Genomic DNA, 16128 nt, shown 5'->3' with positions numbered 1-16128 from the left:
GGGCCCGGCACATAAGTCAAATCAAATCATCGAGCGGCCGAGATATCGCTTTTACCTTCTTAGGGTAAAAGTAACAGACATTCATATGGAAACAATTGTCTAGCATTTGTGAGTCAACAACCACTTTTGTACAAATAATTTAAAAAACAAATGTAAATACCAAAAATTTGCAGGCTTTGCTTTCAAGGGAAAAAGGAGTTGAAGGGAAGTATTGGCAATACCTTAATCTCTATCTGGTGTTATGTGAATCCCGTTCAAATCCATCAATATAGCCTACTTTTCAGATTATGGGCAAACATTGTCATTTAGGGCGATAGACTATAAAACCAACATCAAACTTCTTACACTTACGATTCTAAGTAACAATATCTACATCTTTATATGGGCCGAAATAACAGACTTAGTCACTCACACACATACATAGTGACAACCACTTAAGACAAACACAACAACACCACTTAACACATACACAACAACATACAATAGAAATAACCACACTACACAACACCAAACAAAGCAAATTTCTTGTCATTTTTCTATTTAACTTCATATGTTTTAAGGGGTAAACTAAAACTTATAGAAACAAATTTAATACATTCTTGCATTTAACTTGTATTTCTTAACATTTTCCCCATAAAGTAAAGCTTGTACCTTTTGCTTTGTCTTAGTAGTAATAGTAATAAAATCTCGAATCCCAACATTATTAGCAAATTGTATTCTTTGGAAAGTTATCTAAAACGAATCCCCTACAATTTACTAAATAAAAATAAACCTGAAAAAGAATTCAAAAGAAAGCGATAATTAAGCCAAATATCAAAAAATATAAATTAGTATTTCTTACTTGGGATGGAACAAAAGCGATAAAGAACAAAGGACAAAATGGTCATTGCAAAACCATGTGTCCTTTCCATTACCATCTACCGTTTATCATCCTCATCATACCCTTCAACCTACTACAGATGCACAAAGGATTAAGCCTTCACGGCGAAGACATTTAAGTAGACATCAGTTAAAAAAGTAGATGGATGTGAAACAAAAAACTTTAAGTAGGAATACAAAAACACAAAAAGTCTTTTAAACAACATATAAAAGAAAAACTTACATGTGAATTACACGAAGACATTTAAGTAGACATCGGTTCAAAAAGTCTTTTAAACAACATTCTTCTAAAAACTTCTGTGGCAGCTGAAGGCGATACTCCTTCCCCGATTTGAACCTGGATGTGAAACAAAAAACTTTAAGTAGGAATAGAAAAACAAATATTTAAATTTTTTTTAGTAATCTTACTTTTTATATGTTCAACCAACAAACCCCCCCCCCCCCCCCAAAAAAAAAAAATACATATATACACACATATAAGATACATGTACAAGATATAGAAAATATGAATGTATGATGCTATAAAGAATAATTTTCCACATGCCATGCAAATACATTTACATGGTTCTAACATAATTAGCAACCTGTCATACAAATAAACCTACATGGTTCTTTATTTCCACAAACACCATCCATATGACTTACCTGGTTCCATGTTTGGAATCTAAAAAAGAACTTAAGAAGAAACACTGAAAAAGTTTTTTATAATGAACATTTTTTGTGTAAAACATGAAAATCTTTCAATTTTGGGACTAAATTGACACACTTAATCATATACTTCATGCTTAGAATTTGATTTCAAAAGTGTGTATCCTTTAGATAATAAAGATATTAAAGTGTAATCATATCTTCTAAATTTCTAACCTGGAACTTTAACATACCTTTTCATCACCGCCCAATACAATCCTCTAGCCTGAAAATTATCAACATTTCTATTAAAAAACTAAAACTACGTAATGATTACAACAATAAAGAAGCAGAATACGAGCTTTGGGGCTTTTTCAAAGGTTTCAAGTTGTTTTTCTAGAAGGTAAGAGATAATCAAACATTATTTGATCTTGACTTTTTGTTCATTAGCGGCATAACCCTTTTCAACCTGCAAATTGAGTTACAAAATAAGAAAAAATTATTAAAACATGATAAAAACATCCAAAGCTAATAAAAATCTTATAACGAAACTACTTTACAACTGAGAAAGTAGATCTCCTACTGTCTAATATGCTACTACTTGTGTTAACATTGTAAAGTTGTGAACAGAAAAATATAGAATCAATATAACCAAAAACAATAATGAAGAAAAAAACTTTCTTACTATTGTAAAAATATGAGAAATTCTCGACTCCAACTGTGATGAAGGTGTCTGTTCCCTATCTTTGAACAAGGAAAAGAACGATGCTTTTAGTTTATGAAACTATGCAGAAGGGTTCAAATATCCCCAACAATTTATAGATATTATCCCAATTGTTTTTAACACCAGAAAAAGGAGATGATGGTGGTGGTGAGTTGCCGACAGTGATGTTTTCTTTTAAATGTCGTGGTGGCTAGGGTTTCTGTGTTTATTAAAAGAGAAGAAATGGGTGATGGTGAAAGCTTGTGACGTTGGTGGACACATTCGGTGGTTGAGACGTTGAGGGCAGCTGGGTTTTCTAAAAGTTATAAGTTACCGAGTGTGGGGCGAAGTGGAAGAGTGGGTTTTCTGAGAGAACGATAAGCGTGTTCCACCTATTGTATATAGCAGATTAGTTACTCGGTTTAGATGATATGCTTAACAAGATTGTACATGACGTAATTCTAATGGTACCTCTTAAAAATCAAGAAATATCTAATATGTTTAATAATATATATATATATATATATATATATATATATATATATATATATATATATATATATATATATATATATATATATATATAAATAAAAGTTCGTTGAGATTAAAAATAAAATAGAAATCTTGAGATTCAAGCTCAGCTACGTATTTCACATCTGTCGTTCTAACCCTCCTGTGTACCGACACGACATACAACGTCACCCATTTCTTTATCCTCCACAACCACCAACTTTGACACTAGCTGACCCCACCACCGTCACATCCGTTACTTATACCACCGCCATCTCTGTCACCACGTCTTCTGCCACCAACTATCATAATCATTTATGATTACTCAATCTATGAACATACATATATGTATAATCATTTATGATTAAGCATACCCCATTGTTGCCGGTACGCTTTAACATTAGAGCGACAAATGAGAAATATGTGGCTGAGTTTTAATTTGTTCACCGTAAAAGAGTTAGATACAAGTTTACATTTCATAACCAAATATGAGTTTTTGAAAATGAAGGAATTGGGGATAAGATTTCATTTGAAGTTTTATATTTTATATTTATGTTTTTTTTATTAATTGTGATAGTAAGCTATTTTTATTTTTAAATGTTACAATAAATATTTCTACCATATTACACAAAAAACACGTTTAATATACATATGTTCTACGGATTTGACTTTACACCAAAACGGTTAAACCAAAAGCTAATTGAACCGAACTTTTTACGGTTAGATTTTAGTTGTTATGTAACGACCCAAATTTCAAGGTAAAATTTTCATTTTAGAATAAACAAGCATGATGTCATACATTAAGAGATCCAGTTAAAATTGTTTTCAAAACATAAGCCAAATACAACTTTTATTCCAAACATCAGAGTGCCCCAAAAAGTTTGTGAGAGAGTGTACGCCGAGCCATCACGCCTTGCCCTTGGAATTTGAAGTACCTGAAACCATAAACAAACCTGTAAGCACGAAGCTTAGTGAGTTCCTGTAACATCCCAAAAATACAACCCAAAAATTTTTTGTTTAATAATTACTGAAAACATCATGTCAATTTCATAAAATAAAACCCATACGTCAATATCTCAAAACCATAGCAAAGTATCATGAGAAAATGTATCAAGACTGTATCAAATCACATCTATGAAAAACTAAAACAACTCCCAGGACAAACTGAAGCTGTGGTGTGTGCGATGCCATCAACCCGAGCCCTTCTCTTTACTTGCGGAAGTACTTAAAACAAAATTGAAACTGTAAGCACAAAGCTTAGTGAGCTTCGCTAAACTACCACATACCATACAATAACATATAATATGTACTGGACCTTGCCCACTGCATCTAATCGAAGTCCGTAACTAACCAGGGCCTTGCCCTCTGCATCGGACCGAAGTCCGGGACTAATTGCATCGGACCAAAGTCCGAAACTGATTAGGACCTTGTCCCCTGCATCGGACCAAAGTCCGGAACTAACTGCATCGGACCGAGGTCCGGAAACTACTACTAATTAAACGGGTAGACATTGTGTCCTTATACCCGTTCCTACTGGGAGGAAACTCACCTCGTGATGCTGACTGTTGAACTCCTGAATGATAAATCCCTGACTACTGCTCCGGTTGCTTCCCAGCTATCATGGGAAATAAATACTAAATCAGAATATGGATTCCTCTATGGGTAAAATGACCATTTTACCCATACTATAGTGTGGGACACAACATGGCCCAAAACCTAAATTCCTTCTAAGTCCATCTATGGCCCTATAATAGGCCCACTAATGGCCCAATTTGCTATATTGGGCCTAGAACCCTTTTATTGGTCCTTACTCAAGCCCAATACTAAATCCTTGGTCCTTAGCAACTGAGTTCTGATGGGCCATAAAGGCCCAAGGACCCTAAGCCTGAAACCCAGCCCACACCGAGGCCCAACACTTGAAGCCCAAACTGGTAGCGTACGCTGGGCGCACACCAAGGTACGCTAAGCGTACTGGCTGCTGGCTTGTACGCGGCGCGTACTTCCTTGTACGCCCAACGTACAGCTATGTTAAGCCAACATCTCATTAAGTGCTTAATAATCCAATCCAGAAGCTACAAATCCAGATCCTAAGCTTATTCCATGACTTAAGCCATAAAGTTGCTTACTTGATGGCTTACAAGTCTCATAAAGGCTCAAACTTCCACAAATAACATTCTACTTCCATAAAACCAACTAGATCTCATGCATGATTCCATATAAGCCACAAAGATCGAAACTTTACTGCTATGGGGACACTTGAGCTTCAAGGATAGCAATCCCAAGCTCCAAAAATGAAGTTGCAAGATAAAGGTCCAAACTTCCAAAAACTCCTAGATCTAAACTTACAAGAGGAAAGTTGGAAGCTTTATACCTCTTTTGAATGCCAAAAGAAAGGATGATCCCAAATCTATAAGCTCAAGTTCTTCTTCTTTTTCCACTTCTCTTCTTCTCCTTCTTCACAAAAATAAGCTCAAAGATCAAACACACATAAACAAGGAGCAAAGGGGACGAACTAGGGTTTTTCTGGAGTGAATGATAAGTGAGGAGGCCAAATGGGAGGCTATAATGGGGTTTAAATTCGCCTCAACCCATAAAATTAGGGTTTGCCACCTGGTCGCGTATGTTGGGCGTACCATAAGGTACGCTGCGCGTACGCTCAGCCTCCCCACGTTTCATTTAAGCAGTACGCCCAGCGTACAAGGGGGTTACGCTCTGCGTACGAATTATGAGCTTCTTATACCTCGACCCAAAATAAAGGTCCACTCACAATAATAATTCAATTATGGCCCAAAATAAACTGAAGAATTAAATAAATTTTATACCTCGGAAATGATCGTTATAGTTCCCCAGAGCATACCCCACATAAAAACCACATAACATGCAAGCTATAAAAGCTACCTCTACCACATACACATATTAATCAGCTATAAAGCTACCTCTACCACATAACATATCAATCAGCTATAAAGCTACCTCTACCACATAACACATATCAATTAGCTATAAAGCTATCTCTACCATTAACCATAAGGCTATCAATACCCTTAGCCATACAGGCTATCTCTACCATTAGTCATACATGCTATCTCTACCATTAGCCATACAGGCTATCTCTACCACATATCAATGCATAACCATGCCACACACCTCTACACAACAAGTATACCATCTTACATAAAATGGGCCGGTCTTGGTGCCTTAGACCCATTGGTATAGTGAGAAGACTCACCTCGAATGCAGAAGCTTCCTGAAGAAATCCTTAACTGTTGCCCTGACCACTTCCTGACCATCAACACTGAAAACATATACCCAATTAGAAATTGGGGCCCATAGCATAACCCTTAATCCATGCATCGTTGTAAAATAACCATTTTACCCCTAGCCGAGTATGATCCAAAACTAAGGCCCAATCCTTAAAATACAACCCAACACTAAGTAGGCTTTCTAAGCCCACTAGTGGTCCACCAATGGCCCAACTTGCTCAATTCGGCCCAATCCCTTTAATGGGTCTTACCCTAAGCCCAAACATGTTCCTGGCCCAAAACATCTGACTCTTGATGGCCCACTGAAGCCCAAAGATCTAAAGTCCATTGCTTCGCCCAACCCGAGGCCCAAAACACTACAAGCCCAAAACTGATGAGTACACGGGGTGTACTCTTATGTATGCTAAGCTTACTGACTGAAAGTGGTGTACGCGGCGCATACTTGCATGTACGCCCAACGTACTCCTCTGTTAAGCTAATTTTCCATTAAGTGCTTAATACTCGGGATTTCCAACATCAAACTTCAGATCTAGGTCCATTAAGACGTCTTAAGGCATAAAGTTGGAAACTTTAAGCCTTTGCATGCTCCATATGCTCTCAACAACCCATTAAGACCTCTCCAAGGGTCTTGATCCATGCACGAGGTTAGGATACTCATCAAGATTGCATTTTTATGAAGTGGATAGACCAAAGGACCTCAAATCTACTCCCCTAAGCTCTGGAGTTGCCCAACTCCCAAGAGATAGTCCAAAAGCTTATAAAAACACCAAACAAGCCCTAATCTAAATCTCAAGCTATAAGATGAAAAGGTAGAAACTATATACCTCTTGAGACTTGCAAATGGGCTGGAGAACCTGGATCCATAAGCTCTTCCCTGATCAATGAAACTCCAAGATGATCACTACTCTTCAAGAACACCAAAATGCACTCCAAGATGGCCTTACAAGCTTACACTCTCACTATAAGGGTTAGGGTTTCGTAGAGGGGTTAAAGGATGAGAAGGAGGCTGACACTAGAGGGTGTAATGTTCTTTATATAGTGTCACACCCTAAAATTTAGGGTTTAGTGACTCTGGTCTTACGTTGGGTGTACATCTCCAATCACCTTCGACCATTTTCCCCATCTACGCTGGGCGTACCACATCTTACGCTGGGCGTACTCGCGAGCTAGCCACCATGCATGCATGGGATCATCTTGCTACTAATTTTCCATTAGGGGCTAAAATCGGCAATAAATACTAAGTGTCAAGACTCCTTTACGCCAAGTCCATTTCCGACGAACTTTATATCTACGAGAAGGTGGCAGGAAGCCCTATGCTCCCCTCGACACCCCAAGCCTAAAACCTTTCAGATAAATTTCGGGACCCATAAAAGAACAAATCGCCCCTACTCCTTGGTTTCTGAGGCCCCAACCGATTAATTTCAAACAGGGTGTTACAACTCCCCCCTTCCCCCTTAAACTAGACTTCGTCCTCAAAGTCATGCATCACCATCCCCGACAAACTAGACTACCTGAGCACCACAACCATAAACCTAGGGATAGTCTAATCTTCCCAAGGCAATCAAAACCAACCCTCGCGGGTTCTAGAATTTGAAAATGAATGATTTCCTTGCAACCTGATCACGTCAATTCCCTTTGAAACCCAAAGCTTCGAGATGGTCTGTCTCCCCTACAGACTGCCCACAACGAATCATCCTTAAAATGATTCCTCTAGAGACCATGCTAGATAGAATACTTCCTAATCATCATACCATGATGCTTCTTAAAGAACAAAAGTCACCGACCAACTGCAACTACCAAATAACCCACAATTCCATTCATAAGATCCAAATCATTGAAGTCACTTCCATTCCTCTTGCTGCCATATGACATCTTTCCTGAAGAACGGTCGGGACCTTCCTGGTCTCGACTTTCCTGCCAACTATCCGAAACACTGGATACCTTTCCGATTGCTAAGCCAGAGACACACACTCAACATTCCCACATGACCTCCGAAGGACACCTCGCCTGACAATCACTGCCCTGACGATGCCTCCTCCCTCGAATCCATCGATCCTTGATCCACCTGATCATGACAAGCTGACAACCTGTCGCAACTGACTTCGATGCAACGAGGAATGCTACTAGAACAAGTACAAACTTACACCATACCCAATGTCTCTTGATCTGACTTTTCCTAGGTTCAACATGTTGTGGTCCCATTACTGATGGAACCACTCGAGATACATCGTGATGGCTTGCGCCACCATCGAACCATACCCATTCGTTATCCTGGTATACTGCCTATGATGCCCTTGGCATCCTTACACTCCTAAATCCCATTTCACGGAGTCAAAATACTGAACTGAATCCGCGCAAACCTCGATTCCGATTCCTCTCCAAAACAGGACGATACTCTGCCGCTCCTTCGGGATCGAATATGTGTCGTAACCTCTGATTACCCTTACCCGAACGGTACTTAGGCATCCTTAGCTGATTTCCGAGATTACCAGCCTTGCACCCGATCCACCCACTAAGTTCCCAAGAGATCAAATATCAGGACCACCCAACCGTAGCCTTTCTATGTCCTGCACCGCTTATCCACAAGATCCTGCAACTCAGGGTTTAAACCCTTTCCTCAACAATCTCTACCAATTCCACTCCGAATTCCCATACACATCCAGGCTCGCCCACAGACTTCCAATCGAATCATCCTTACCACAAGTAGATAAACAGACCTTATGAACCAAATGCAATTAAAAATATTATAGATCATATTAAAATTAAAACTAATAACAATGTAAATTTCACTTTTCTATTTTAAAACAATTAGATGTACCTTAAAAAACAAACATACCATCGATTTCCAAAGGTTGTAGGTTGAATAATGCAATATATATATATATATATATATATATATATATATATATATACAAACTAATCGTTCACTTTTTTAATATATAGCTTGAGTCTTGAAAAAGATACCAGCAAATTGAAAGAGTGTGTCATCCCAGATAACAAAAGAAGGATGATAAGCTTTAAGGAAATTCCTGTAGAAAAAGAAAAACCCATCAAACATTACATTAAACAACTCAATCCAGTTAATTCAAACCCTGTAACCTAAATGAACTCAATTACCATACGCGTCATTAAAGGAAATCAAGAAAACATCCTCCTGTTAAAAAAGAAAGTACAACATCATCTGTAGCAGGCCCAAGTGCGGACTGCATCTCCCCTGAAATTGTAGATATGAAGGCGGAGATGGAGGAAGGATAAATAGTTGGTTAGGGTTGGTTGAAGGAGACATGTCACTGATGATAGATTTGGAGCAGGGCCATCAGTTAGTGGCGGATGTGAAGGAAGCATCGATTGTGGTGCTTGTAACGATGAGTGGTGGATAGGGCTGGCAATTCTCGACACGACACGCGACACGACCCGCGACACGACACGAAATAAATGGGTTTGGGTTGAGTTTTTCAACCCGCCAACCCGCTAACCCGTCAACCTGCCAACCTGTTTATTAAACGGGTCATATATGGGTTTCTCAAAAAATAAACGGGTTGACCCATCAACCCGTTTATATTCTTAATAAAAAAATTATTTTATTTTTAAATGTATTTATGTATCAAGTATGAATATTTAATAAGTATTATATAATATATACCATTGATTCATAGACAATTTGACTGTTTTGACATTTTGAGTCGTGGTGAATGGTCTAAGGTCGTAAGTCGTAACCTATAAGGCTAAGTCTGTAACATGTTTTTATGAATGTTTATAATTTTCATTTGGATGTTTAAGACTTAAATGTCTAAAATTCGGACCCACGAACCCAAATTTGACCCACAAACCAGCCAACCTATGAACCTGTATAAATAAATGGGTTGGCGGGTTATATATGAGTTTATGTTCCAAACCCGCCAACACGTGACCCGCCAACCCGTGACCTGTATATTTAAATGGGTCGTGTTTGGGTTGACATATTTTGACCCGCCAACCCGCGACACGCCAATCCAAACACGACACGATTGTCAGACCTAGTGGTAGAGTGGTGGTGGGGTTGGATCGTAAATAAGGTTAGAGAGAGAGGCAAATATGGATTATGGTGGGGGTTTGTTGTCGGAAAATCAGTGCGATTGAAGAGAGACGGTGGAGATGGAGGTCGAATGCGATGCTTGTGTGGGAGAAATGAGGATGAAAGCAGTGATGGCAGCTCTCCGATTAGGGTTTATGGGTATTGGATTGAGAGAAACTATGATGTTAAACAGAAATGAAAGAAATAATATTATTATTTATTTTTTCTCAATTAATAAAACGTATACGTTTTAGTTAATTAGAAGAAACGTCATAAGTTACTATTATTAAACAATAGAAGCGCTATAAGCTTTATGTCTAGTAACAATAAGCATAATGTGATTATAAATGATGTATTAAGTTTTGTACCTTTTAATTTTCAAGAAGTAGACAATACGTTTATATATATATATATATATATATATATATATATATATATATATATATATATATATATATATATATATATATATATATATATATGATTTGTTAGAGCTACATACCATCGACACAAAAAAACGAAGATATTATAATCGAATGATATAAACTAGCGTTGATTGTTCATACACGTTTTTTTAATCCAGGAATGTCTAGACTCTAGGGTATGATGAATTTTAGAGGCAAGGGACAATAATTGGAAGTAACCATTATAAAATTGCCACGTGGAGCCAGTAGAATCATAAGATAGATAAGCCTGAAAACAAAACATACAATCCTGTAAAAACCAGAAGCACCAAACTTTGGAGCATCCATTTCGATTTCTTATTTGCAAGAATCAAAATTCAAAACCCTCACGATGTCAATAGCATCATCTCACCAAACCTTCTTCACCAACGCCCTCCTCTCTACCCCCCACAAATCAACCAAAATCCCCAAAAAATCAATCATCATCTTGTGTAATAAATCCCCCAAATCTCCATCACAAAACCCCACAGAGTCATCTTCATCCAGGTACTCCCGAATTTCAATTTCTCAACACTTCGATTACACTTCAATTTGTTTAATTTGATAGTTTTTGTTTCTGGGAAACCATGAACCTTCAGAGTTAATGACAATAATCAACTGGCGAAGCTTGCTTTGGTAACAATGGCAGCTGGGGTCTTAACACTTGGGTCAATCGATCCAGCTTTCGCAGCAAAATCCGGCGGCCGTGTCGGTGGTCAGGCGTTCCGTTCCGCCCCAAGTCAATCGGCCCCTCGTTCATCTTCACCAAGAATCAATAACTCAAGGTAAGTTCATGTGGTTGTATATACTCTATATCAAAGTGATTTGATGTTTATTTGTGTGGTGGCAGAACCAATATTTACATCAACCCACGGGTTGCGCCACCACTGGTCGGTGGATATGGTTATGGGTATGGTGGTTGGGGGTGGTCGCCGTTTTCGTACTTTGCACCTGGGCCTAGTGTGGCTGTTGGAGTCGGCGGTGGGTTTGATACCTTGGTGTTGTTTATACTTCTTGGTGCTGCGGCAGCTGTCGTTAGAAGGTTCTTTAGATCCAGGAATGATTATGATGATGAAGATTAATTACTAGTAATTTTTTGTGTAGAAGAACACACTTAAATGCATGATATATTTTTAGATGTATAGATATCACTTGATAAACTTGACGTGGATATGAATATATATGAGTCTTTGTTTTGGTTTAATGTGGAAGAAACAATTAAATAAATGTTTTTTTAGGGTTTCCTCAAAATAGATTGCTTGTATCTCTTCAAATCTTTGAGATGAATATAACATCGAAAACGAGAAAGAAGTATATAAGCCACTATAAGTTGCAAACTTTTAACATGTACGAAAAGAAATAGTATTAATGCTCAAGTGAATAATAACACAGGGTATATAGTGTCACGGGTGCAAAAGATTAAGGGTAAATTACATCAATCGTCCCCCGTGCATATGCCGCCAGAAAGCGTGTTTAGTTCCTATTTTCAAAAATTAACTCGGATCGTCCCTAATATGTTTAAAAGTTTCATGTTTCGTCACTGACATCGTTAACCGTTTGTTTTTCTGTTAAGTGACCCACATTAGAGGGGTATTTCAATCTTTTACCTAAAATGACAAAAATAAATAAATAAATAAATAAATAAATAAATAAACCTTATCTCTACTCTCTCTCTCTCTCTCTCTCCCGTCAAACCTGAAGCCATCATTCTCCTTCCCATCTTCTCACTCTGGCAACCCTCCGATAGCCCTCTGTCGGACCTCATCATCATCAAAGAAGAGAAACAGGGAGGTGTGTGTGGTTATGTGTTCTTTGATGTTTTTGTTTCATCGTTTGAGGTACACCAAACTGAAGATGAATATGGGTTGATGTCTCGGTTTATTTTGAAGACGAAGACACTACGATTTCAGGGTTTTTGAAGACAAAATTTGGGTCTTATTGAAGACGACTTCTGGGCTTTTGAAAAACAATTTTTGGGTTTTTTAGTCATTGAATTTACTTTCAGCACAGATTTATGGGTCTAAGCTTCGATTTCATTTATAGGGCTTTTTAAGACAAAATATTGGTCTTTTGAAGACGATTTCTAGGTTTTTGAAGACAATTCCTAGGTTTTTTTAAAGTCATCGAGTTTACTTTTGCTCCGATTTCACAGGTTTAAGCTTCGATTTCATCAAATTTTATTCCTTCAAGAAGTTTGAAGTATTTCCTTTTGATTATTAAGTCATCATTTTGGGGATTTTTTATGATTTTTCTAGGTTGTGGACTGTTGTAGTCTTGAATCGGATTTTGGTTTGGTTCGGGTCGTGGAGAAGCTGGGAGATGGGTGGTGGTTGGCAGTAAGTGGATGGTGGAAAGGGTAATTCTTCAAAAACAAGAACATATAATCTGACTTTCTTCAAGAACAAGAACATGAAGAAATGGAAATTGAAATCATTGGTACATAACCTTGGCTAGAATTTTGATTTTGACAATCTTCTGTTTTTTTCATTTGCATTTTGAATCTAGTTTTTGATTATTTTTTTTTGAATCATGGACTTCAGCTTTGTAATTGAATCCTTGAATGCTTTGTAATTGAATCCTTGAATTGGTATATAATTCCTGAGTTTGATTTTATCGGTCTGAATGAGTTTCATTCCTGAGTTTTGGGTTTGATTATGTGATTTCTAGGTTTGATTCCAATTACCAGTTAATTTGGTGTTTTTCCTATGGATTTTATTACGTGATTTCTGGATTTTATTATGTCATTCTAAAATGAACGAGCTGGGTACGTGATCGTGCAGAGAAACAGGAACAAGATTTTTTGCCTTCGCTATAAGGGTGGTGTGTTAGTTTTAAATTAGTGTGTATTTTTTAAATAATTATAATTATAAAAATAAGGGTAGTTATGTCATTTTCCTATGGTTTAACTGTAGAAACGTAACACCATTAACGGTAGGGACCAAATGCGCAACTTTTAAACATACGAGGGACGATCCGAGTTAATTTCTAAAAATAGGGACTAAACACGCTTTCTGACATATGCACGAGGGATGATTGTTGTAATTTACCCAAAGATTAAACACATTCAAGTTGAATGTCCTACCAATTATTATTATAAGAAATAATTTAATGAAAAAACTACCTTCCGACACTTAAGTTAGGTGCTGTTTGATTTTCTGAAGCAAAAATTCATGAAGTCTGCGGACCACCTTTGCAACCCTCTGCAGTAGAAGAGGTGGACCAAACAGCTGCAGACTATAATAAGAAGTTTGTTTGTTTTTTTAACATCTGCATACTGCTGCAGATATTAAAAAATTAAAATAAACTAATTTTATAAACCGAAAATAGCTTTTTAATACGTAAAATTTAATAATGTATAACATTTCGGTAAAAATTAATGATATTTTAGTAAAAAAGAATGATATTTCAACAAAAAATAAAGATATTTTAGTAAAAAATAATGATATTTCATCAAGAAATTATCATTATTGAATATAAAAAAATGAAAAATAAATTCAATAAGAATAAACGAAAAAAAAAAACGGAAAAAAAATGTGAAATAAAATTTTAATAACATATAATCAAAATTTCAGCAATAAAAAAAGAAGAAGAATAGGTTGGAAGAGGTTAGAAGAGACAGTACAAGTGCTGCGCCAAACAGAGCCTGCGCAGAGGTTTTTGACTCAAAAGACTTCTAAAAAACAAACAGCTGCGAGATGAAAAGTGATGCGCGCGTGCTGCACCGCGCAGCAGTAAGAGGTTTGAAGAGGTTTTTTCTAAAAAACAAACAGCACCTTAGTGTCGACACCAGGGCTAAAAAGATGAAAGAAATAAAGTTACAATATCATACAAATAAGGGAAAATGACTTGCAACATAGTTTTGGTTTTGTATATGTTAAGTTTATTTTATTATTATTATTGTCTTTATTATTGTTATTATTTTGTAGGGAAATCTCCAATAAAGTCCTAAAATTTTAGCCCGGTTTATGTTTTAGTCCTAAACTAATTTTTGTTTACGAAAAAGTCCCAAAAACCGGCAAAAGTTTGCATTTTGACCCTTTTTGACTGGTTGAAACCGATAACAAATTAATTTAGGACTATTTCATAAATAGACCCAAAATATTAGGACTTTTCTGCAAAAACAAAAAATATTAGGGTTTTTCTACAAACAAAAACCTTATTATTATTATATTAAAAATATAAATAAGTATACTATGTTTTAAATTTGTTATTATTAATATTATTAATAATACATATAAATACATTTAAATTAAAAAAATATTAAAGATATTTTATAAAGGTGAAGGTTGAGTGGATGGTAATGCTTTAAGCTTTGAAATCATGAATATCTGTTTGTATATTCTAACTTTGTATATGGTCATTTCACATTTATTATTATTGTTTTTAATTCAGAATATTAGCATTTAACAATTTAAAAGAAACTACTGATTTTTCAAATTGTTTACAAATAGTGAGCATGTGATATGCGTGTATGTCTTGTGTGTAAGTATTTTTGAATTACCAACATGTGTGTTGCTCTTTTTCATTACTTTATCCTTGTGGTTTTTTTGGAAACATAGCAGATATAGTGTGATAAAGGAAAATAAATCATATTACTTTCTATTAAATAAGATCTTTTAATTAATATTTTCGAATTTTGATATAGGCCACCAATGTAAATATTTATTGTGGATCTGTTAGATTTGAAAAGAAATCATTCTACCTTAAGAAATTTTATATACAAAGTGAGAAATCCTTTTATCTTAAACTATTTATACATAATTTTACAAATAGGCAACTTCTTTTAAATTGTTAAGTGTTAATATTTTGAATTGAAAACAATAATAAGAAATGTGAAATGATCATATACAAAGTGAGGACATACAAGCAGTGATTTCAATGCTTAAAGCATTACCATCACCACCACCTTCACCTTTAAATAATTTTCTTTAATATATTTTTATTTAAGTGTATTTATATGTATTATTAAAAATATTAATAATAATGAATTTAAAAATTAGTATACTTGTTTATAATAATAATAATAATAATAATAATAATAAAGTTTTTGTTTGCAGAAAAGTCATAATATTTTTTTTTTCAGAAAAAATCCCAATATTTTAGGTCATTTTGTGAAATAGTCCCAGTATTTTAGGTTAGTTTATGAAATAGTCCAAAATTAATTTGTTGCCGGTTCCAACCGGTCAAAAGGAGTCAAAATGCATACTTTTGCCAATTTTTAGGACTTTTTCGTAAACAAAAATTAGTTTAGGACTAAAACGTAAACCAGGCCAAAATTTTAGGATTTTATTGGAGATTTTCCTATTTTGTAAAATAAGTCTTTTAACTTATTGTTTTTGTAGACATTTAATCTTTATAATTAACTATTTCAGGTTAATTTTTCAGTTTGTACACATATAGTTTTTTTTTTTTTGCAAAATAAGTTCTTATTGTTTTATACATATTCAATCCTTATAATGAATTTCCTTAGGTTTTTTGGCTCATATGACATCTTATGTGTGACAATAATTAATGAGGTGTTTGCATAAGTTTCTCTTTTGAACACTGGTATCATGTGCTACTTGTTTTTGTTATGGTACTAGCATTGTATTATTGATCTTAATAACTGTGATAGTAGAATACCAACTATATTTAGTACTATTACCAATT

General features: G+C 35.6%; 1 protein-coding gene and 1 long non-coding RNA gene across 10 annotated transcripts; one reads left to right on the top strand and one right to left on the bottom strand.

The window, feature by feature from the left end:
* Positions 1-531: 531 nt before the first annotated feature.
* Positions 532-2548, bottom strand: LOC145046841 (uncharacterized). Of its 9 annotated transcripts, XR_013682068.1 has the most exons (5): positions 2192-2548; positions 1927-1975; positions 1761-1792; positions 1103-1216; positions 532-977 (listed from the first exon to the last, which is right to left on the bottom strand). It is a non-coding gene; the product is annotated as an uncharacterized LOC145046841 (long non-coding RNA). The 9 variants fall into 9 exon arrangements; XR_013682075.1 differs by having other exon boundaries at positions 532-1216; positions 1744-1792; positions 1865-1975; XR_013682076.1 differs by having other exon boundaries at positions 532-1216; positions 1744-1792.
* Positions 2549-10735: 8187 nt separating this feature from the next.
* LOC144998684 (uncharacterized) lies at positions 10736-11683 on the top strand. Its single transcript, XM_078958420.1, has 3 exons — positions 10736-10986; positions 11079-11264; positions 11330-11683. The coding sequence occupies exons 1-3, from the start codon at positions 10832-10834 to the stop codon at positions 11559-11561; spliced, it is 573 nt and encodes a 190-aa protein (XP_078814546.1). The 5' UTR covers positions 10736-10831; the 3' UTR covers positions 11562-11683.
* Positions 11684-16128: the final 4445 nt, after the last annotated feature.

Source organism: Lactuca saligna, chromosome 5 (genome assembly GCF_052625555.1).
Source record: "Lactuca saligna cultivar CGN05327 chromosome 5, ASM5262555v1, whole genome shotgun sequence".
Taxonomy (NCBI): Eukaryota; Viridiplantae; Streptophyta; class Magnoliopsida; order Asterales; family Asteraceae; genus Lactuca; species Lactuca saligna.
Note: the sequence above shows the minus strand (reverse complement) of the source record. Positions and strands in the feature narration are given on the sequence as shown.

What these genes read in the sequence shown, in the direction of transcription:
- LOC144998684 (XM_078958420.1), top strand. Translation starts at nt 10,832, where the DNA reads ATGTCAATAGCATCATCTCACCAAACCTTCTTCACCAACGCCCTCCTC. An exon ending in ACAGAGTCATCTTCATCCAG is followed by an intron (nt 10,987 to 11,078) that starts GTACTCCCGAAT and finishes ATGAACCTTCAG; the next exon opens with AGTTAATGACAATAATCAAC. An exon ending in CCAAGAATCAATAACTCAAG is followed by an intron (nt 11,265 to 11,329) that starts GTAAGTTCATGT and finishes GTGTGGTGGCAG; the next exon opens with AACCAATATTTACATCAACC.